At 42.1% G+C, this 24178-nt stretch overlaps 1 protein-coding gene across 15 annotated transcripts in view; it reads left to right on the top strand.

The window, feature by feature from the left end:
• Positions 1 to 1470: 1470 nt before the first annotated feature.
• kif1b (kinesin family member 1B) overlaps positions 1471 to 24178 on the top strand; it is a 57227-nt gene continuing 34519 nt past the window's right edge. For 11 of the 15 annotated variants that reach the window (XM_019887980.1, XM_019887971.1, XM_019887979.1 and 8 more), the window contains exons 1-7: positions 1473 to 1779; positions 3279 to 3435; positions 20526 to 20602; positions 20722 to 20901; positions 21057 to 21125; positions 22492 to 22670; positions 23473 to 23584. In XM_019887980.1, the coding sequence (XP_019743539.1) occupies positions 3330 to 3435; positions 20526 to 20602; positions 20722 to 20901; positions 21057 to 21125; positions 22492 to 22670; positions 23473 to 23584 (723 nt within the window). In that variant the 5' untranslated portion in view covers positions 1473 to 1779; positions 3279 to 3329. Of the gene's footprint in view, positions 1780 to 3278; positions 3436 to 20525; positions 20603 to 20721; positions 20902 to 21056; positions 21126 to 22491; positions 22671 to 23472; positions 23585 to 24178 lie in introns of all 15 variants that reach the window. The other 4 variants (XM_019887984.1, XM_019887983.1, XM_019887985.1 and 1 more) reach the window with 3 other exon arrangements.

Genomic DNA, 24178 nt, shown 5'->3' with positions numbered 1-24178 from the left:
TTGTGACTGTGAAACTATAAAGTCGAGAATAATGGTGAATCCAACTACTGTTTAACCTTATATGTTAGAAAGCTGCCCACATCTTTAGTGCTTGTGGGTCAAATTTGACCCGTGATTTAACTCAGCCTGAAAATACTTCAAAACACTCATTATAATCCAATACTGTTTTTCATGTCATCGCTAACTTTAATATATACATATTCATTTTCATTTGTTTTATTTTATTTTGTGCTCTATAGACCTTTTACAATAATACCACTCGTTTTTGGTTACAAAAACTGGTTACATTTACAAATTATATTTCCTACAGAGATTTTATGAGTAATTATCCATGTCTTATAAACTAATATTAGAGTATACCTACCCCCCAAATTATTTTATTATTTAAAAATGATTAACAATTGTGACATCTGTGGTGCAATAAATCAAAACTTACCCATATAGATTTATAATAGGATAAAGACTAAACGTTCATTTTCATAAAACCAACTTAATTTTAACCAGAATTGCAAGTGCAAATTGATAATTAAGCCATAAACTCAACAAGAAAATGTTTACAATACTATTATTTATTACATATGAAAGTTTGGTCCATTTTTAACCAAGCATCATGGAAGTTCACATGTTTGATTTGCTTTTGTGGGCCACATAAAATGATGTGGCGTACCAGATCTGGTCCCTGGGCCTTGTGTTTGACGCATGTGCTGTAGTAGAATCAAAAGTTTTGATACTTCATACACCACATAAATGTATCCTATCTTCAAAATCAGTAAATGTGATTGGATTAACCAGGTCAACATCCAAAATGCAGTGTGAAGGACCCAAAAGAGAGACAACATCAAGAGATTCATCTTTTTCAATCAAACCAGTGAGAGAGTGGAATAAACTCACAACTGTACTCAAAACCTGCATAAATTTGGAAACATTCTGCGCTGAAACAAAAAAGGGTGACAAAAGGAATTCATGCATATCAGCATTCATCTTCACTGGCGGAGTAGGTTTTGCAGGTATATTGTGTGATGTTATTTTCCTACCCCCTTTTATTTGTATATTAACTCAGTTTTTATTTGTTCATTTTAAAATGGATTACTTTTACCGTCCGACATCGGCCCTACCCTGGTCTCTGTTGTGTTCTTTAGCTCGTCGTTGGTATCTTTGTTGATTGTGTCTTTTTTTTTGTGTTATGTCAAATTGTCTCAAATACGTATTCCGTCCATCCATCAATTATCTGAATAACTAAAAGGATGATTAAACTTGAACCGAAGTATTGCTCAGTCGACGGAAATCTTTGCGGTGGCTGTGGGTGTCGCGAAGCCGGCCTTGCGGAGAGCGGTGCTATCAACAAATCCTGCAGTGGAACGTCACACACGCCCCTTCCGCGATCGAAGATGCCCATTGGTTTATTTCGTCATGTGTCACCTGAATCTATTCCCTCACTGGACAAACGGGTTGTCACTCATCGCGCTTCGCGAGCGAGTTGACGTAATCTCGGTGAATCAAGACAGTTTATCAATTCTCTCCGCCTGGCTGCAGATTGACGCCCGTCTTTTCATCTTTAAGGGAAAAAACGATCTACAAGTTGTCCTTGGCCTCGATTCGAGCTCCAATCAGCGGAAGACACCACTAGAATGGGTTTTTTTCGCCAGAGTGGACTTTACGACAGTTTGCCCGCTTGCGCATTCTGATAGAAAAACAACACGTTTGACGTCCGCTAGCTTAATCGTTAGTAGTCGCCGCTGCCCTATGCTGTCGGCGCTGCTGGAGTGACAGTCTTCGAAGGTGAGTAAATACAGTCAAGTTCCTAATTTAAATCCCCCAATGTCACCCCTAAACGATGTGGTTATTACTCAGTAATACCAGGCATTTGTTCGTGGTTTGGCCAGTGAGCATTAGCCTGCTATAGCTTGTCCCAGACGGGCGGGTGTGTGGTGGTGTCTCCGGACCGTTACACAGTCCCTTTCCCAACCTCAATATTAACACTTAAATTCCTTGTATATTTTAGTTTGTATTTTATTTGCTGACAAATACGTTGAAATTGGATGACTTTCTAAATATTTCCGACGCCGGATTGGAGTCGCGTCACATATGTTAAATCCACAGGCGTGAACGATGCGCTGATTAATAGTGCCGGCAAGAAAGAAAGACAAATGAGATAACAAATAAGTGATGTCCTGTCATTTCCATTCAATGCCATTCACTTTAGCCGCTCACGTACGGTTCATCGGGGACAATGCGTCCGTGCTGTGCTGCTAAAAAAAGCACCCGGCTGCATCCTGTCGCACTATTCAACAGCATACAGCAGCGGGGGGTTTCGCTCAGTGCTCACATCGTCTTTTTAATGGGGGGGGAAGCTACGAAAACTTTGCCCTCAGACAGTTCTAAAAGGTTCGAGATGCAGGCCTGGTCCACCGTCCTTCCGGAGCGCCAAGCCAACGGGCTGGATAGAATTTCATGGGCGTATGCTTTCACAAGTATCGCTGACTTGCAAGCTTATGGAAAGTAAAGATTTGTTTCGATTGGATGCACAACGCCGTCCCTTTACAAAGTTTTCTTCGGATGGCTTATGCTTGGTATTGGTAATTGGCTTTTGGTAGAAGCTCTTGCAACACTTGTGAAGCTTTTTTCGCCCTATTCGCTGGGGTTAACAAACAAATTGCAAGAAATTGACCTTCCAAAAATTTTTAGAATTTAGTGTATTAATAGTTTGAACCAAAATAGCCCCCCTCCAAGTCCTTTAATATCAACTCAAGATTACTCATAATAAATACTTGCAGCTAACAGACTATTTGAAAAAAATGCCCCGGATGTACGCTGAAGTTTCTCTTTAACTTCCTCTCACAACACAGGTCAGTTGAGACTTCAACATAATTCTCACCAATTTCTAATTTCCTCTCATCTCTAAGTGTTATGGAAAACGCACAAAAACATGAGTGAATGCTTGCAAATGACTCTTTTTGTAGACAGGCGCATCATCATTTTTGTGCTGAGGCAAGTCTCGTTTACCGTGCTTGGGAATTTGGTACACTGCCTTGCGCCGCGCTGGATATTCCGGCATTTTTTACTATACGCACCCGGCGCGCCTCGCACTTTGATAGTAGACTATCATTTAGATCAGCTAAAAGCAGGTCTAAATTGTGACACAAGTGGTACAGTGCGATTTTGGTGGATTTCATCGAGGCGCACACGGGCAAACACGTTTGGAGCCATTTTTGTCAACAGTTGTGGTACTCCTGTCATGCCTTCAGGTATTTAACGAGAACATTTTCTTCATCCTGTAGGAGGGAGGCCACACAACGCATTTTACTTGGAGATTGTCCCCCACCGCAAACATGTCCGGGGCGTCGGTAAAAGTCGCTGTTCGAGTTCGACCCTTCAACTCCAGGGAGACGAGCAAGGATTCGAAATGTATCATTCAAATGCAAGGCAACACTACAAGTAAGTCACCCAACATATGCACGCCTGGGCCATGTTCACGTATGCTCAGTGAGCTTTTACACAGGCACACACGCACAAACACAGGTGCGCACTCACACTATAAAATTCTCATCATCGAAAAACATGATGCCACAGCATTAATTTTGATATATTATGAGCATTTGTTGGTTGGTAGAATTGCACTGCGGGCCGGATCCAATGCCCTTGGCGGCTGCATATAACCTAGCAGCTGTAGTTTCTGAGTCCTTGCATTCCTATGTTGCCATCATTTGGGCCTTTTATCAGTGAATAGTGAAACAGTTGGGGACAAACAGGGCTGAAGAGAAATAAAAAGGCTCACAGGGTGACATTCCTCCTCCTCCTCCGAAGGGGCCTGCATGCCTGAGGAGTTTTTGTGTGGGAAATGCTGAGTTGGTTTGTAGCAGGACAGGCAGGAGCTGCAGCGCAGCCGGACTGCACCCCTGATTCATCAAGGCTTCCTCCCCACATTTTCTATGGTGTTTTTTTTCAATGGCTATGTGAGTGGCATATTTTTTATGGTTTGATGTGGCTTCTTGTATCATATCTTTTTTATAGGGGTTGTAGAGCTGAATGATTAAACAATGTGCATACAGTATGTCCAGGGCTTAACAAGTTTACCAGCTGAACACTTTTATTCGCTTGTAAATTTCACAACAAAGTCAAGTTAAGCCAAGTGTTAATGGGTTCCACTCAAGGGGATATTTTTTCAACACGCACAATATAATGAAATCGATGAGGTTGAACATAATCTATTCGGGTATGGTCTGATGTGTTACATTTAAAAGCACATGTTCCTATTTTAACTGATGACAATCGAAACAAACTGTTACCATCGTAAATATTTTTGTTTTCGGTTGTAAACATGATTTACTGCCTCCTAGTATTCTTAAGATATTAAAACAAAAATTTAAAGGCAAATTTTGGTTGTCATCAAAGTTGCCTCACGGATGCGCCTGCGGTGTGCTTTTTTTTTTTTTTTTTTTTAAACGTGTCACACAGGCACAATACATATAATATTGTAACTTAGGTAACATCAACAAGGTAAGCACTAACTATATTGTTGATCATTTGTAAAGGAGTTAAAAATGAGATGTAAACAATGTTTTTAAGATAAGATAACCTTTATTTGTCCCACGCTTGGGAAATTTGCAGCATTATGGGGACTTTATTGTTTCTGATGCTTTGAGAAATTACCGCAAGAGAAGGATTAATCTTGCGAATGCGGCATCCTCTTTAAAAAGATGGGTAAATGTACTTTAAAATGTAGTTGACATATACGTTGCAATACGTTAAGGGCATTCTTTATATCTCTCTCTACATATATCGATTGAAAGATTTGGCAAAGCAATTAAAATAAAAGCACAGGCAACGGTAAATGGACAAGAATGTCTTTCATGGTCTTGTGATTGAACATGTGTGTGTTGGTTTTTGTGACTGTGAGTCATCAGGAGTTGGATGCCGCGAGCTTCCATTTCAGTGCTACTTCCTCTTCCATCTGAGACATGATCTGAAGTCTATTTCATATGAACATCCATTGACCCGGTAACACCAAACTATTCTCCCAACTGTGAATTTGTTCTCTCAGTCAGATCAGACTCATTAGACTAAGCCTCCATAAATCTATGCGAGTTTCTCAAAACAGTTATGGCTGACTTGCTTTATCGCTCCGCCAAATAAAGCTCTGTGTGAAATCCAGCGTGCCGGTTCTCCTTGTTCTTTGTTTTTTTTATTTTTTTTTATCATGCCCATATCCTTTTGAGGGCGGTGCGTGCGTGTGGTCCATGGCAGAACTGCAGTGGAATTTGTCGCGTTTTGGTGGCTTGGATAGTCTTTGCATCGTTCTTTTTTTTTCGTCGTCCTGCACACGGGCAGATTGCACAGTAAAAAGGGGCGCTGGCAGGCAGCCACGCTTTCACTTCATTGGAGCTTCATTGCAGATGGTATGCCGAGAATGCTATCTTATTAGAATGCTGAAAAGCTCAACCTAGCTTGTAAAACACACAAACACACACACACACTTTCATATATATTGTTAAGACTTGTATTGCATTTGATGTACTTGGAATATCTCGTCCAAAGCCTGTATACACGGTACTATGAACACTTTCACACATTTTCCAAGATGATGATTAATTTAGGTCACTGGAGCTAATGGTCAACAACAAGCCAAAAATGGTTTAGCAGCCGATGAACAAGCACGTCCATACAGTAAGTGAGCCATCATAACTTAAGTGGAACTGTGGATGTGCATTTGACAGCATTTCCGCAATGGACCTGCTAGAAATTAGCAAGCAATGAATCAATTATTACTTTTGAAATATTGTTTTTAATGGCATGAACGAGTCTCTCCGTGAATATTCAGACTCCTGTGGCAGCGTGGGCTCACGTCCCACTCCGTGACGGTGTGAATGTGACATGGAATGCTTGTCTGTTTCTACTGAGTATGTACTCTGCAACTGACTGGCGACCAATCCAGGGTGGCCTCCAACTTCCGCCTGCAGTCATCTTAGACAGGCTTCAGTTCCCTGCGACCCTAAAAACAGGATAAGTGGGATCGAAAAAAGATGGATGGGTGGCTCTTAATGTCGTTTACAACCAACAATTCCAGAGAGGAAAAAGTTAAAAAATTAAGCAAAGTAGAAATGCTAAATACATATATAATTTTTTTCTTTTGCGGATTTTGTTAATGTTGATGATTATCAGTATGTTCTACTGAAAAAAACCCGGCACATTTCGCATTCTTTTGGATTGATATTTTGCTTAACCCATAGTAATATGGTTATAAAATCGTTATTGAGATATCATAAAAATATGGCGATTAGACATTTTGTCCATATTGCCCAGCCCTAGTGTAGGTGTCGTTGAGACTGTGACACTCCCCTTATTATTGTCTGCCTCGAGAGCGTATTGTGGGGCTGTTTCTGTCAAGAACACTGAAAAACAGACAGCTCGGGGGCAAAGGCAGGATATGTCGTCTCCCTCTCTCTGCCTCACTCGTCTGCTCTTCATGCATGCAGGGTTGTCAAGGATCGAGTGCTAGCAAATTGATTATTCACTGTTCAGGGAACGTGTCCAAGGCCTCTGCATGCAGGCAGGCCGGCAGGCAGGCAGGCTTCAAACAAGTGAAGGCCTCTTCTGAGTGGAGACACATACTCTTACAAAGCAGGGCTAATATCATTAGAAAGGGATGATGCCATACGCTTATTGATATTGCCTGTGTTTCAAATGGCATCCAGAGCCTGCCTTCATTAAGGGTCTGATGTTTTCTCCATGTCGGCCTCTAGATTGTTATGTAACTCATGTTATGTTCTCGGTGAGCTGCCTTGCATGTATGGATGACCAAAAATGGTCAACAGATCATACAATCAGTGAAGTGCTGATTGTAGTGAAATAGGTGTGAGTGCGTGTGTGTATTGGGGGTGGGGGGGATGGGTCACGCATGATTTGTTTGGAACGTCACCCAATTTTGTATTTTTGAAGTACATGTTAGGGAATGGTACCCCACCTCTCAAGATGAGCAGAAACTAATTGTCAAAGTGAAAGTCACCGACGATTAAAATGTCACCTGTCAGATGCATTTCAGATGAGGGTCATCACTGAGTGCCACGCGCTGACATAAATTCTAGCTGTTTTTATTTCACCTGAACGTGGTACTGCCCGATCAGGATCCGTCTTTTGGATGCCGGCACAAGTATGGCATATCATGGATCTGCTGAACCTTCCGCAGACAGGCCCGATTGACCCGATTAGAAGCAGTAAATCCACAGGCTTGCCTCGGGATGCCACGCCCTACCGCCGTAATCCCCATGACCCTTGTCGGTGTGTGCTGACACTCCGGGGTGTCACATTCCTCATTGGCTCATGCTGGGATTGACTTGGACCAACACACATGTGCCCACGTGCGCCACTCGGAGAGCGGCTTGACATTTAAGACTGACCTCCTAATGAGGGGGTGGGCGGGGGTTGCGGCACTGCTGGCAGATGTCTGTGTCTGTTATCAGTGCACGCTGTGTGTGTTATAAGACTCTCGAGGCACTGGCATAATTGCGTCCTGCTGACTGCTTCTCAATAAATCATTTATTTTAATTCAAGAGCCAGATACGGAAAATACCTGTAGATTAAGGTTCAATAGAAATAGATTGATTCTGAATGTTTTTCACTCCAAGTTGAAGTTGAACACTACCATCCATCCATTCATTTTCTATTCCGCTTGTCCTTATTTAGAATCGCAGTTGAGCCGGAGCCACTCCAGTTGACTTTAGACGGGAGGCGGCGCACATGTTGAAAAAGAACTCAAATTCATATCTATGGACAATGTAAAGTCTTGATTGGAACTAACACGAATGGTTTTCATTGTTCTTAAAAGAAACCGAAATTCAAGGCGCACCAAAATGAAAATTCTTGGCCGAAACTGAAAACCAAAAATGAGGAACCCAATGCCGCAAAATAAAAAAATAAAATTTGATTTTTCTGCACCTCGACACTCCCTCGTAACCCCCATCGCGACTCCATCGCGGCATTAATATGTGTGGCCATTCACTTGAACTTTTCCAAGAGCAACTATTGCTGAAGTTTGCTAGTGGATCCTGACAATGTGGCGCAGTGTCAAAAATCTATTTTTACCAATAGGTTTCGAAAGGCTGCACTTCTGCGTGATGAAGAGGACTGCACAAGCTCATCTGCAAATTTGCCTTGTGTGAAAACGAGGGAGGTTGAGAAAGTGTGTTAACAAAAGAGGGGCTTTCCTTTTTGACACTGATGGGTGGTTTGCTGTTTTAATGCAGAGAGGGTGGAAGATGACTTTTATGGGAGGCCACCATGTAATTAACCATGCTCGGCATTGTTTGTGTGTGTGGGGGGGGGGCGCATTTATCTGTGTTTAAGGTAATAAGTAAAAAAAAAAAAAAAGCACAAGTGACCTCTATTTCTTTGCAAAGATCCCAAACATGGAGACCCGTGGCTAATAAAGCAAAACAGCCAATACATATTTGTTTTTATGACGAAATGTCTCTCTACTGGCTTTTAATCGGGTGCTCTTTGCAGGGGACTTTTGGCTCTGGGCTCATTTCCCCGTGTCATGGCAACACCTTGACTCAGTTCACCGAGCCCCCGAAGCATGTTTGCGCCATCCCAACATCCTGTTTCGGCCATGTTGTTTCAGTGACAAAAGTCTTTTGGACCGAAACCAAACATTTTCCATATTGGCCCAAAAACTTTGCTGGCCACATTTCGGTGCATCTCTAAAATGAATCTGTCGATGTCCAATGATCTGTGAACCTAAATAGACCGGTCAAGAAATATACCTGCATTTGAAATGACATTTTTTAAAATTAAAATGAGCTGTAGAGATTTTGTACTAAAATGCTATCAAAAATGAAACTGAGTGACTCTTGAAAAACGGAAAGCAAACCAAATTGAACGTAATAAGCAGTCTTATTTCCATCGTCCAAGTAATTCTTCCTTTATATTGGGCAAGACTTGAGCCGCGCTACATTTTTGCTCACCTCATTGATGTTGTGCTTACTGTCCATTTGAGCCCGTGATGGCGCTTGAATGGATACTGAGTCGGAGCTGACTTGTGAGTTGGGGGAGGGGAAGCTGTGGAAGCAGCCACATGAGCAGAGGCGGTGAAAGTCGTGCGCAAGCTTTCTTCACATGCAGGGTAGCGTGACGCAGCATCACAAGCTGTCTCGCAGCTTCTGTTTGTACATTTGAACAAAAAAAGATGAAAGGAGTGATGCTGCTGTGTCACTTTGAATCAGACAGATTGTTGATTGAAGGGTGTTTTTGTGGAGCTGGTTGTTAAATGTTCAAAAGGATTAAGACAAGTCAGTCTTAGTGCCACATTTCATAAATTCCACTCATGGAATCGTCATTTTGTGGCTGGTAGATATTTTTCAGAATTACATTTTTTTTTCTGGGGAGGTTTCTATTCAACTCACTGCAGTTTAATGAAAAAAGATTGTACCTAATCACAACAGAATGCCAAATGTGTCTGTTTAAATAGACTTGTAACGCATTCAATTAGTGGAATGGTTGTTCGAGAATGTCAACTCTGTATGACAAAAGAGTCTCGTGTTCTATTGTGGTTTCCTTTTCAGAGGGAATTCTTAACAGTGGTATACAAAAGGAGAGCAAGTAGGTGACTGAACAAGGCTTGTTTATTCATGGGCTCGTATTGTGAGTGAACTGCCATTACACAAAAACAGCATTCACTAATTTCTAATCAGATGCTCTGAGGGGCCTGTTTCACCAAGCAGTACCCATTTGACTTTGACAACATAGAATAGGTGGCTTGCACGTGAAGTCATTTTTCCCTTTTGGATTTTTTTTTTCGCTCACCATCTTGAGTGGATAGATTTCGACCGCTTGCGTTTCATTGCACAACAATGCTTCTCGGTTGCTCCTTAATATGGTGCACTCTTGCTGCGTCATTGGGTGTTACGCCAGGAGAGAACAAGATCGATGTTTCTTTCAGATTCCAAAGGTAATTATTCACCAGGCCCGAGACACAGAAGAAATCTCTAAAGCACGGCAAGCCGAGTCGCTGAATAACATCGCCCCGTGCAGACCTCCGTGGCCAATCCATAGTTGGGGCTCATGTGTCCACTGCACTGAGTTTGTTTACCTTTGAACTCGCAGCGATAGTTTCTTTTATACAGACCACAATTAAAAAAAAAGCCATGTTATATAATACTAAACTGCAAGCTGATTCATGAGCAAGCTAGCTAGCAGACGAGTCCAACATTAGCGAAAAGCTAACCCCTTGAGCCAAAACAAACCCAGATCGCTGCTATTCACATAAGTAAATAACAGTAAATTGTTTGCTGCTGAAGTGGGATGGAATAAATCCCCAGTTGAATCAGAATTATGACGTTCCCTTCATTTGTCTGTTTCACTGTCGCTATTAAAGTCACAGGAACGAGAGTTGCATTACCAGCACAGCAAATGAAGCAGTGAAGTTGACCATACCCGAAAATGTTAACATGAAGCTTTATTACTATTATCTTTAAAAATGTGCAGATAAAGTGCCACTACTAACATTTTTTTCCATCATAGAATAACAAACGTCCACTGTACTGAGGGATAACCTCTTTGTGCAATTGAGTTACCTGTCCAACATTAACAACTGCGGTAGAAAAAAAGTCCTAACAAAATGCCCTTGCTCTGAGAAGCATTTCAGTGACCTATTGAACAAGAAACATTCCAAAGTGAAACAATGCTGTAAAGAACTGAAAAATAACCAAATCAGCAGTGCCGTTGTGTTACGGTCTAGCAATGTAGAGTAACACAAGACTGGTCGAGATAACCAAGTGGTGGGCGGAAAAGAAGAACAGAAAAAAATACCATGCCATTCATGATTCTTGTCGATATCACAATGTCGACGTGAAGCACTGGACTGTGTCATATTCCTCTTGTGTCGTTGATGAATTCCGGTGGGTTATACTGCGCCACATATACCTTCTGATTGAAAACAAAGCAGACACAATTTACTATTCCAGACGGTACTTTGGCAAATCAAAGTGAAGTGAACCAGGCTCTACTAAGGCAAATCTTTGCCAAAAGACAGCTAATAGTCTGTTGTACCCCTCCTCCATTACCTTCACTTTGTTTCTTTGCAGAGCTTGAGTGAAGTAGTAGGGCATTTTCCCACACCCAAGAATGTGAGTGTGTTTTTGTAGTGTTTGTGCCCAAACCGACGCTGCTCTTTTTCCAGACTGTTTTGTTCGAGCTTCCTCCCACAGTCTGAATACTGAATTCTTAGGGCGACTGCACCATTTTACAGTCCAGGCACGGTGAGCTGGGTGGGCACGATGCTCATTCTTTAATACTCGTGAGTGAATTGTCAGAGGTGAGCGGAATGTTTGAGAACCTAAAAGAATAAGACCGCAGAACTGACCCTTAACCTTTTTATAGCGTTTAGAATTCTTTATGATGCCGCTGTGGGATAGCAGGAAAAAAGCAGATAAATAAAAAGGGACACTCACATTCCTTTCCACCTGTCCAGAAAATGTCTAAAATATGCCCGTCATCTGATGTTAGCTTGAGAATGTTTTTTTTTTTCCCCCCTGATGATGATGTCACAGTGCTTACGTAAAGCCTGACAGCATTTAAAGCGATACTCAGGGTCCTTGAGTTGCAGCAAGCTGAGAAAATCCAGGTCACTGCTTTTCAAAACGGGCTGCTGTTGTTAGCAGTGAATGTGAGCGCTTCTGCGTTCGTTTCCCCACGTCAACTCTGAACAGCCCAATCTTCACTTGAATCATACAATGATCTTTAATCTGGCACACAGATAAGTGGCAAGACGAGTTTGGAATTTGAATTACAAACCCAATTCCAATGAAGGTGGGACGTTGTGTTAAACATGAATAAAAACAGAATAATTGAATGCATTATGAAGACAAAATATTTCATGTTCAAACTGATAAACTTTAAAAACGGACATCATTGTGTCAAGGAAGTCACCACATGGGAGCACTTCAGAAAACCAATTTCAGTAAATATAGCTCGGCGCGACTTCCATAAGTGCAAACTCTACTATGCAAAGAAAAAAAAAACGCCATTCATCAACAACGTCTAGAAGCGCCGCTGGCCTCTCCTGGCCCGAGTTCATCTAAAATGGACTGATGCAAAGTGGAAAAGTGTTCTGTGGCCTGACGAGTCCACATTTCAAATTGTTTTTAGAAACTGTGGACGTTGTGTCCTCCGGGCCAAAGAGGAAAAAAAATATCATCCGGACTGTTTTGGACGCGAAGCTCAAAAACCAGCATCTGCGATGCTATGGGACTATATTAGTGTCAATGGCATGCCAAACGTACTTATCTGTGAAGTTCCCATTAATGCTGAGGTACATGCAGCCATCCAAGTAACGTTTTTTTCATGTACGTTTTTGCTTATTTCAGCAAGACAATGCCAAACCACATTCTGCACGTGTCACAACAGCACAGTGGTAAACATGACCCTCTCCCAGCTTTTTTGGAACGTGTTGCAGCCGTAAAATTCGACGTTCATGATTATTTGCTAAAAACAATCAAGCTTTATCAGTTTGATCATATATTGTCTTTGTAGTGTATTCAGTTAAATATAGGTTGAACATGATGTTTTCTGTTTTGAAGAAATATTGTAATTGTAGATCTAAAATCGAAGATTTTACACCAAATCCACACGATTGGTACCTGTATCGGCCGATCGCACTCAGGGAAAGATCGCTATTGGCAATTTAAAACCCTGATGGGAACATCCATAGTCACAAGTGCTTGAGAGGCTTCCTTTATCGCTTTGTTGTAGTTCTGTTGTTTTTTCCTTTTTTTTGTTGTTTAAACGCTGAATGGAGTCCTGCTGGGTTAGCATGTTTTCTGTCTCTCTCTGGTGGTTTCTACAACCCCGCCTCCCCTGTCGTGTCTGTTGTGGCGGTGTGTGGGTGTGCGTGAGCTGATAAATATCAAAAGACAGTCACAGTATGCAGCAGTTTGCAAAGGCCTGTGGGGCTGTGTGAGCAATGTACAGTATGGTTTGGCAGGGATTGCGGCGGTTTGGTTTTGGCAGCTGAAATCTTTCCATTCCTTCCTGTCCCTGACAGTCTGTCGGCATGCAAAGCGCTAGCTGCCATCTGCTCATGTATAAATAGATGATGGTCAGATCTGGAACAGCTGGCACATAGGCCAGCACGGTACACTCTCCCACCGCTAAAGTAACTTTAGATGTTCATCGAATGTCCAGTTTTCCATTTCTCCGGGTTCGTTGCGCACGTGTGTTTCTCTGTGCATTTGTTATCAAACCAAAGACGTCTTTGCTGACTGACAGACCATCTGGGCTTTTTTTATAACAGGTGGATTGTGTGGCCAGTCTGCTTCAATACTGGGCAAAAAGTCTTAAGGTCACGACAGTCTTTTGTCAGTTTCACATCATATTGACATCAAAGACATTCACGTTGTATTGCTCCAGTGTATGAAAAGAATACGTGCCCCATTACAGAGGGCGTGGTATTTATGTATTAAAACCTACAACTGGTAAATAGTAATCAATTAATTGATGAATGACAACTGGCGGTGATAGATTTCTTTAAATAAATTTCGGTGCAGAGTTCTACTTTGGTGTAGCCCAACTTCCCATAGTTGCAAGCGACGCTGTCTTTAGACCACAAATCATTAAGACTGACTCAACTGCACCTCGTTCCACTCAATTTTTGACTTGATTTCTTGAAGGCAAACTTCATTGACAATCAACCAAATTCTTAATGACTACCTAATCGGTTGTCATCCTTGTCCCTGCTAATGATTTTTCAGTTATTTTCAGGGTTTTTCCCGCACTCAAATTGCGTGGACGGCTGCCCCCAGCCAAACCAATTGGCATCGCTCGAGCGAATGAGAAATATCACAACGCGCCACATGTCTCGTGCATGTCCACCATCTTTGTATGTGGCTTGATTGCAGTTTTTGCATATTAGGTGACGTTTAGATTTCTACAGTACGGGTCAAGACCGTCACGGTGCGTCACTGTACGGTAGGTGAGGAGGGACATACTACATTAGTGTCGGTAACAAAAAAGCCCTTTGAACCGTTTCACACAAGATTGATGGAAGCCACAAACTCTTTGGAAATCTAAAATGAAGACACATTCTTTTCCTTTTTCTTGTAATTTCTGTAGCAGACAATTTCTGTAGCCGAACCAGGTGGAAGTGATATTTCAACCCATCCTCCGCCTTATTGAATGTGGCGTTGATATTAGCCATAAATTCTGCAAATATCAGGTTTAAACGTTCCCATTGCGACCAGAGAGTGTTGCGGCCAGATGGGACGTTCCTTTTTTCATGATTAATGTTTATTATTGTTTCGATAATACCATCATTTTCATGCAGGTCATATTATTTTATTTTGTTGTATTTATCTGTCACACCTTCAACCCAGCCGCTGGGGAGCAATGCCCCCCCCCTGGGGGGGCACTGTTCCCCAGTGCCGGTCCCAAGCCCGGAGAAATGGGGAGGGTTGCGTCAGGAATGGCATCCGGCGTAAAACTTTTGCCAAGACGACCGTGCGAGTTGGTAGGACGGTTTACAGGGGCGGATGGAAATTACTGACTCGCTGTGGCGACCCCTGAATAGGGACGTGCCGAAAGGAGAAGAAGAAGAAGAAGATCTGTCACACCTTCAAGGCCGGTCCCTGAAAATATTGTATGACAACCGGTCCGTGGGGCAAAAAAGGTTGGGGACCGCTGCGCAAAAAGGTCGAACTATGCCAAGTTAACTTGTAAACTTTTGCATGAGACTGTAAGTGATTCTTTAAAAAAAGGGAGACGAGTCAAGCAATGTGAAAAGAGCGAAATTGTCATGGCGTGAGCTGGGCACATAAAGCCTTGTCATAACAGATTACCTCACATGTTTTGCAGTCAACTTCAGCCCCCTGGATTCAATGTATTGTTCTCCCCTCTTCCTGTGCTCCCCCATCCGCAGTCTCTGTTGACAAAAATGACGCCATCCACCTTTCATTGGTGGTTAGGGGGCAGGGTGTGGGGGCTCTCTCCCAGCTACATTGTTTCAACGGATACATCTTCCAATGCTGCGTGTTTGCCATTAAAAGATGCACTGCATGTCCTTGACGGGACATAAAGTTTGTTCTGTCACCAAAGTTGTTTTGGAAACGCTGTCTGTCCGGTGTTGTGGCTGCAGCAAGCTCAGCTGTTTGTCAAATGTTGAATAGCGGTGCTTAGACGCTACTTATAGCTCACAGATTTGAGTTGCATCCCTTGATGACTCTGTCATCCGTACTGCCGCCCCGGCAACCGGGACACATCACACACTCTTTCAATGACACTCGATACAGACAGACAGCAAGTATTCTGCGGCGACGCGGAACGTGCCATTTGCAGTCTTTTATGCTTATGCTGTTGAAGAGCGAACAACCATTAGCTTCCTGTAGCCCCGCTCAAACCCTCAGCTTATGTCGACCACATTTTTTTTTTCACACCCCCATAATGCATGAGTAAATTCTGAGACACAGTGGCAATATTATTTAGGCGTAGCATTACAACTGTGATGTGTGGATGGCCGACAGTACATGCAAGGTGAATTTGCAGGGGTATGTGGGTTGGTCAGGAGATGTCCATATCCCTGATCACCCATAGCCACACAGAGAAGCCATTTGTACACATGCTGTACGGTTGGGGCTGTTCTTTTGCACTCCTTTTAATGGCTAAATGTTGTCCTCTTCTGATGTAGCTCTCTCTATAGTCTCACTCATACTCATCTCATTGGGAAGGGCGAGTAACACTCCAGTAACAGACATATTGTGGCCGTCTGACGACATGCACTTATGCCGCATTTTTTTTTTTTTTTCAGGAGCAGTACATCAGATACCACAAATGACTTTTTCTATTTGACATGTTTATCACCATCATCATACCTTATCTTTTCCACAGCTGTCACTGCGAAGTTTTGTGTGCGCGTTGTCATAGTTTGAAGTCTTGTCGATGTAATTACGGCTTTCTGTGACAAAGCGATATTTGTAACTTAATTGGATCTCTCTGCTTGTCATGATGAGCAAGGTACAATGTCACATTTTCATCAAGAGCTTTATAACTCAATGCAATAAATTAATTGGATCAATAAAAGGATGTTACCCGTCTAATTTTGACATGTACACATCAGTTCAGCGGATTTATAATATACTGTACCATTATGTAGTGGAGTCAGTCATCCGCTCAAAACATTCAAATTCTTGTCAAAGGCTGGGACCAGTTGGTTCATTAAGACAAGTGACCGTTTGGCTTTTCAACAGGATGTCTGTCATCGCTCGGCTCTATTACAAAGTAAATGGAGGCGGTGGGGCCTAAAGCTCCGGTATAATTTCGGAAAGCCCTGACAGCAAATATAGATAGAGTAGACTTTACAAACCCGCCGTTATGAACTTGTTTTCATTGGTTGTTTAGGCTACATACTGTTATCAGTACATGCAAGAGACAATAGAGAATTCACTAATGTTAAAAAAAAGTCAAAATCATCATCAAGTGGCGATACTGTACATGGGTTTTCTTGATGCAGTGACACTATATTAAGATTTTTCAAGGATCGCCACAGTGTTAGCAACTTTTTTTGTTTGTTATGATGGACAGTTGTGTTGCGTCAAAGTGAGCATTTGCATTGCTCATAATACAACGCTATTTGGCTGCTCGTGGAAAGAGCAAGACGTTTTGGGTTTTTTTTTTGGCAAAAGGGCACCCTACAAGACTGCATGAGAACTGCATCGATGTTCTTCCAAGGTGAGCCATTACATCACCATGCAGTTCAGGTTTGCACAGGCCGCAGGGAGGCTAAGTACCATTCCAGGGACTGAAGGACAAACGTGCTAATTTGAATCCAACACACACACACACACACACACACACACACACACACACACACACACACAAACACACAAACACACAAACACACAAACACAGACACACACACATACACATTCACCTGCTGCCTGTAATTGCAAAAATAAATAAATAAATACATAAATAAATAAATAGTAAGAATTTTCTGCCAATCTATGTTGTCCAGATGTTTGGATTCCCAAGTGGGAGAGGCAGGACAATTCCCCTTCTCATCTCAAGCGAATGGCCCGAGCTTTTAGTCCCCATCTGGTGTGCAGAGACCCTCTAACAACCATATTACTGCAGGCAGCTTCACTCTGGCCGGATTACTGGCCCCATGTTGAATGCCGTAGTGCAACATATCTGCCGGTTACGAGTGGTCTTCTCTAGCTAGCAGGATGTGGATAGTTAACAGGTATGCACCTCATCATAAAATGGTAAGCGCCCATGGAGCAATAACAACCTGTCCAACTTATCCTGCTCATCAGGAAGCGAAAATCTGGATCAGTGACATTTAGGAGCAAATAAATATTTGACTAGGCCTTCTCTGTAATGGTGTTTCTGCTGTGAATTCCTCTCTGCTCAATGACTCGTCTCATTGTTCATTGCCTGCCATCCTTTTATGTCTTGCGGGTAAAGTCTTTCTTGATAATCAGATGCTGACCCAGTTATGATGGGGGTTTTTTGTGTGTGTGTGTGTGTGTGTGTGTGTGTGTGTGTGGGTGTGTGTGTGTATGTGCGCTTTATTGGGTTGTAATATGTTTAATTTTGGGCTGAACAATCGCCATCACGAGATGGGGGTTTTTTGTGTGTGTGTGTGTGTGTGTGTGTGTGTAGACTTGGTGCTTACCGGTTATAATACTATTGTGTGGTTTGTGCATTTTGAAAGTTGTTGTAAGAATCCTTATAGTTTGACACTTTCAGTGGCTTTTGAAGCAAAATATCTACACTCTCTCTCACATGATGGGTATTCCGATGCTGAAATTGCACTCATGCAGTTGCTACATTATTAGTCTTAATCTTGTTTTCTGTACACTGTCATCTAAACAGCTGTGGGGAAATAGTTGAAGAAACAGAATACAGAGAACAGCGTGCTGCATCCTCCCTCTTTGTGCCAAGTGGAAGTTGTTATGGCAACAAGTAGCTGCTTCCGTACCTGTTGCCATGGTTTAGAAAGACGTGTGATGACGGCGTTGATTACACTGCAGACTCGTCTGCCATTTTAAGTTCAGGAAGATTTTCTCTCCTGGGAATATTTATTATAAATTGAAAACAGGGAACGTTTCATTCTCATTCTGCTGCATGGCTTACTGTTCGTGTGTAGGCTTCCATTTTTGTTTTTTCACAACACATCGACACAATCTCACCTCCTTCTGGCTTGTTTTTCAACACTAAAATTCAACAGGTCGACAAAAGGAATATTGAAGTAGAAGTCGGGAAGGAATCTTCGTACACGTGCCACGTTTGAGCTTTCTTTGCTGGGAGCAAATCGAGGCATTAATACGGCTATATTTGTGGTTGTTAAGTAGCTTCATTTGAGAGTTTAGCTGCAACAATTAATCGTCAGTCGACAACTAACAGATTATCTAATTAATCACTAATTATTTTTGATCATCGATTAATCATTTGGATACTTGTTTTACTAAAAAAAAGCGTCCAAATGCTCAGCATTCCTGTAGTCTGCCATAAAAATTATTTTGGCATTGAATCAAAATAAAACATGGAGAAAGGGTGGAAATTAAAACTCTTTCGTTAAAATCATATTCATCAATTAATTGACAACATCATCGACAAATAAATCGAGTGTTAACATTTGTTAGTTGGAGCCCGACTTGAGAGCTTTACTGATAGACCGGCCGGACCGTGTGTGTGAGACAAATTTCTGTGTGCAGGGGAGCATGGCCTTCAAGGAATTTTCCAAACATGGTTCACCTCCCGGTGATGAGCAGTCTCCTATGATCTGCTTCTGAGAAAAGTTTCTTCAACGTCAATAAAACACGAAGACAAATCATTTTTGCTCAACAATAGAGGGTTCACGTCATGTGTGATAATCAGAATGACTGGATGGTCCCCTCATTTTGCTGGCTTGTCATCGCCATCCCACGCTATTGTCGTCGTCTTTCTGTTTTATGGGTGTTCAAATCATCGCTTAAGCTGCCCCCTGTTTGCAAGAGTAAATTGTTCCAGGAAAAGGGAACGGAGGCGCACTGGTTACCAAAACACCCTCGCGTTTGTAAATACCCGGGCTCCAATTCCCCTTTGAAGGCAGGTCAAAGGTGAATTTTTAGCTTTATTTAGCCACTTGTACCACTGTATCCTCTTTCAGGAACCAATGTGGAAGCTTCCACTCTGCTATTGTACCTTAATCTGTCGGTAGATTGCATGGATGGGCCTTTTACTAAATTTCCCTTACAAGGAAAGTTAAATCACATAAATAGACATTACATTAAGCATGATAACATTGCCATTAATTCTGTGTGAAAAATTTATCTGTTTCATTATTATTTCTCAGGATGTAAAAATGAAAAATATCTATGTGTCCATATGCCACAGCACGAGCAGAGTTCATACAGGTATATCGGTGCAGCGAAACATCACAAAGCTTGCCATGTTTTTCTTTAGACAGCGACCACGCCGACTCGACTGCTGGTTGCACTCAAGTCGTGCACTCCCTCATCCACAATTTTAATCAATGATTTTATGTACATCGCTCAGAAATGAATCGCTTTTCTACCTATACTGGGGTTTAGGCTCCTCAGTTAGGGAGTGCTACTGAATTGTCACATATTTTGCATGAGGCTGTCAGTGTATTGGTGTCTGAGGACATGTTGTGCTTTTCTGTCAGTATGTGACCGATGGAAGGTGACACCCAGCCCCCGTCTCTCCACGTCTCCTGCATTATTGATAAGCGTGCTGAATCCTACGAGTACTCTGATGGGGATATCGTGATGCAAAAGCCTCTACAGTGTCCGAAAGTCGAAGCGCGAGTCGAGGATTTAATTTGCCCGTGAACGAAGCTCAGAAGTTGCATTGGCGTTGTTGCTCACAGACATGACAAGAAGCAGACTGGAAGCATCCATTTGGAGATTTATTTAGCTCACAATAGTTGCTGTTTGCATTGTTGCTAGGCCCAGTGCATTTAGTCTTTCAAACCTTATTTCTTTGCACATGCATGTCATCCACCACCCCTTCATGTTTACATTGCCAGCGGATGGCACACAAGAAAGACTAACATCCATTTTAATAGAGAAGAGGATTGCAAAGTATTGAGCCGGCCAAGATATCGATGTCTGCAAATGTCCTCCAGTAAATTCTCAGTTACGGCATGCTTTCTTTTCTTTTCGTCTTGCATTCAGTGTGTGGAAAGCTTTAATAGCGTGCCCACGCGTCGCAGCAAGCATGGTTGAGAGGGATGAAATGCCACGCATAGTTGCAGATTCTCGTGCAATGGGAAATGTCTGTGTGGCCATAGGAAACACTCCAGTCGTGCATAAGTCAAGTGTCATCAGGTCTATGGCAGCTACAGCAGGTGTAGACCCCCCAACCCCCCAGCCACCCTCCCTCCAATGCTCCAGTAGAGGAAAGCTATACTTGGGGCCATTCAACAGAAGCCCTATCTTTGTAGCTGGATTTTTTTCAAAATGTTTCCATAACGTGTTCTGAGCGGCAAAACAATGAAAGTCACCTTAACACATAACTTTGTTCCTTATCCTCAGCTATCCTCAACCCCAAAGCCCCGAAAGAACCAGCAAAAACCTTCAGTTTTGATTACTCCTACTGGTCCCACACGACGGTGAGTGGAGCCTTTTTTTTTCTTCTTTTTTTCTTCTTTTTTAATATGATGGCGAATAAAGGAATATGTTTTATAGGGACTTTAACATATTCTGCATTCTGTCCTTTGTTCCACTGCAGCCGGAAGACCCCTGCTTTGCTGCGCAGAACCAAGTGTACAATGACATTGGCAAGGAAATGCTGCAGCACGCCTTCGAGGGCTACAACGTGTGCATTTTTGCTTATGGCCAGACTGGAGCTGGCAAATCCTACACCATGATGGGCAAACAGGAGGAAGGCCAGGAGGGAATCATTCCCATGGTTTGTCCCTCAGTGCTACTTTAGTGACAGTGGAGTTACCCATGTATTTATTTTAATTGAGTTGATTAATGTGCCAAATGCTTACATTTTTGTTTTCCGCAAATACTTTTCGATGGGCTGTTAGTACCAAGATGCTGCATTGATCTCTCTTTCAGCTTTGTGAGGATCTGTTTGAGAAAATCAACGAGGATAGCAACAAAGAGGAGCTCTCCTATTCTGTAGAGGTAAATCTCAGGGCTATTTTCTCATCTGTCATCTTATTACTTTGACATTGGCTTTCCCACCAGTAGCCTTAAACTGCCTTTTGTAATATGAATGTCAAAATATGGCATCTTTATTTCCCTACAACATTTCTCTTGGGAAATAATTGTAGATTCACATTAAAAGGATGCTGTCGAGTTGGCAGATCTGGGATGTTGTGGTAGGATTTTCCAGAACTGAGGCAAACGGCCTCAAAGGCACGCTCAGCTTTGTCGTAACTATGAAGAAAGATCATGCATGAGGATGTCCCATAACGCTGGGGCTCATAACAGATTAAAAAATCAACAAAGTAACGGTGGGCCGGCTTCGGCAAAGCCATAAAAGGTACAATGAAAAACAAGCACCAAAATACAATGATTGACACTTGATATCATCCCAGTCTTTAGATGTTTTTTTTCGCCTTTTTAATGAGAAAGAGCACTAATGTCAGCCTAATCTGAAATGAAGTCAAGACATGTTGGAGTTGACAAACCCTCATTTGTCCCATGAGGGTGAGGGGTAGTTCACATCCAAACTTTGGGAGCTTTGGGAGGTCATTCTGATATTCTGCAAATGAATTCAAGAAGACAATCTGCAAAAACTCACATGTTAAATGAACGCAAGACTTGCAAAGTGGCAAATAAGAGGTCCCATGTAGAAATGTAATTTGAACCTCTTGAAATGCTTTTCAGCAAATGCAACCTCCTAATGCTCCAAATTCAACAAATGACTATTGTCAGTTCTTTACAACCTATAAACTGTCTTGAAACATTGCTGTGCTGAATAACCTGGAACTTTGCATTTGACCAAAAACAACATTTTATATTTGAAATAAATACTGTTATCACTGGTAGGCATGTTTAAAAACATTCAGGTTATTGTCTAATGATTGATGACGTGAAAGTTATGCTGGACTTCATGTTGAGAGATGACCTCACCAAATTCTAAATAGATATATCATACTTGAAATGAACTCCAGGCCTTGTATAGGTTCCTGTCAGCTAATTCATTTCGGTTCCTTACAAAGATGACGCACATATGAAATGTGTTGCAATTCCTACACCGTTCACCTGATCTGGATCTAAATACCCTCAATTTAAAGCTCAGTCTGCAATTCAACCTTTCATGCATTTTGAAACCTGATAACATGATAAGCTGTCCACTGCAGTAAACGCTGTCCCTGAAAGGGTTAAAGCGCATCTTAATTGTTTGATTTGAACTCCATTGTTGTGTTGTACAGAGATGGATTGCTGAAAATTGTGTCAAAATCGAAATATTAATGGACCTGACCGTACATGATCAACGCGTTTAGGTTTGGACGAGGAACTGACTATAAGCCCTTGTCTGCAGGTCAGTTACATGGAGATCTACTGTGAGCGGGTGCGAGATCTGCTCAATCCCAAGAACAAAGGGAATCTCCGGGTGAGAGAGCATCCGCTTTTGGGCCCCTACGTAGAGGACCTCTCCAAGCTTGCCGTCACTTCCTATACAGACATCGCTGACCTCATGGATGCGGGCAATAAGGCCAGGTGTGTAATCAGATCAGTGGAATTATATTTTGGAGGAAAGTTGCCGGATGTCTCAGAAGTAAACGGAATGCGGAAGTTCGTTATTATCTCACTTTCTTATGTTATTATATAGTATTGTTCAAAGAACATCAAATTGCAAGCAAAACCACAAATTCCCTGCTAATTTCAAAGTTTGAAGCTCGTTATGAGAATGACATGCCTCCTAAAAATAACCTTTGTTTCAATTGTTGAGTGCATCTCATTCACGGACTCATGTTGTCACTTGCATTGAATTACCGTATTTTCTGCACTATAAGGTGCTTCGGATTATATGGCCTATTTTAAAAAGTGTTACAGTCTCTTTATTTTAGGCGCATTGGATTATCGGGTGCACTGTCAATTTTTGAGAAAATTGAATGCTTTTAGGTGCGCTTTATAGCACGAAAAATATGGTAGTGTCCGCGTGTTCGTGTGTATTTGTGTCACTGTGCGATTTCCTGCTGGGAGGAGTGAACCTTGCCTTAATCTTCCTACGCTGCTGACTCAATAGGGACAGTCACAGGAGGAGATATGGGTTTTACACGCCATGTACTCGAAATAAGCCCTCCCAGTGTGCAATGTATGTTTGTGTCTGATGTCTTCATGGTATTATCCACCTCCGCCACGCAGAATAATCCCTAATTTTGCAGTCACTCGAATCGGTGTAAAGCCCCGTGATTTCTTTGTTGTGTGCACAATAATTTCAAAGCTGCATTTGAATATTCAAACAAAGCTTCATGGCATTTGGAGGAACATAATTATGACTGTTTCTCTTCGCTTACAGAACTGTGGCGGCCACCAACATGAATGAGACCAGCAGCAGGTCCCATGCAGTTTTCACCATTGTCTTCACGCAGCGAAAACACGACAGTGAGACAGACCTTTCCACTGAAAAAGTAGGCACCGCTCAAGACTCTGGGGCCTTTCTCACCATTTTTACAGTTGTAAATGGATGTCGGTGTCGCCCTTTTTGTACACACAAACTTGGGGTGGTCCACTCAGGGACTCATGCTGCCAATCCTGAGTGAGATCGACCGATACTGATTCCGTTCACATGGATTAACTTTCCATTTTTCAATATTAGACCTGCTCACTAATGATTATTTTAGATTAAAAAAAATAATTCTCTTGAAATCTCCATCCCTTTATTGTACAGGAGTAGGACATTATTTCAAATTGACAGTGCAGAAAATGCACAAGCATGTATTACGATTCCGCTGCACACAGGCTGGTCTTTCATTGGCTGCAGGCTACAAAGTTCGAGCAGCTGGTGATCAGTTTTTGTGATCGGCGATGAAAGGCATATGGCGATCACAATGGATGGCTGATCTGTTGGAGCACCACTAATGTGAACTTTTTTTTTTTTTTTTTTTTTTTTGTGAGTGTTTCTTAATTTTATTTTGGCCTAGATTGCTTTGTGATAGCATTTCCTCCGGCACAAAGAACATTGTATTTTGCATGAACACAATTCTCCCCAGCTGCAGCTTGAC

Source organism: Hippocampus comes, unplaced genomic scaffold, assembly GCF_001891065.2.
Source record: "Hippocampus comes isolate QL1 unplaced genomic scaffold, H_comes_QL1_v1.1 scaffold14, whole genome shotgun sequence".
Taxonomy (NCBI): Eukaryota; Metazoa; Chordata; class Actinopteri; order Syngnathiformes; family Syngnathidae; genus Hippocampus; species Hippocampus comes.
This window is presented reverse-complemented; position numbering and strand designations above follow the sequence as displayed.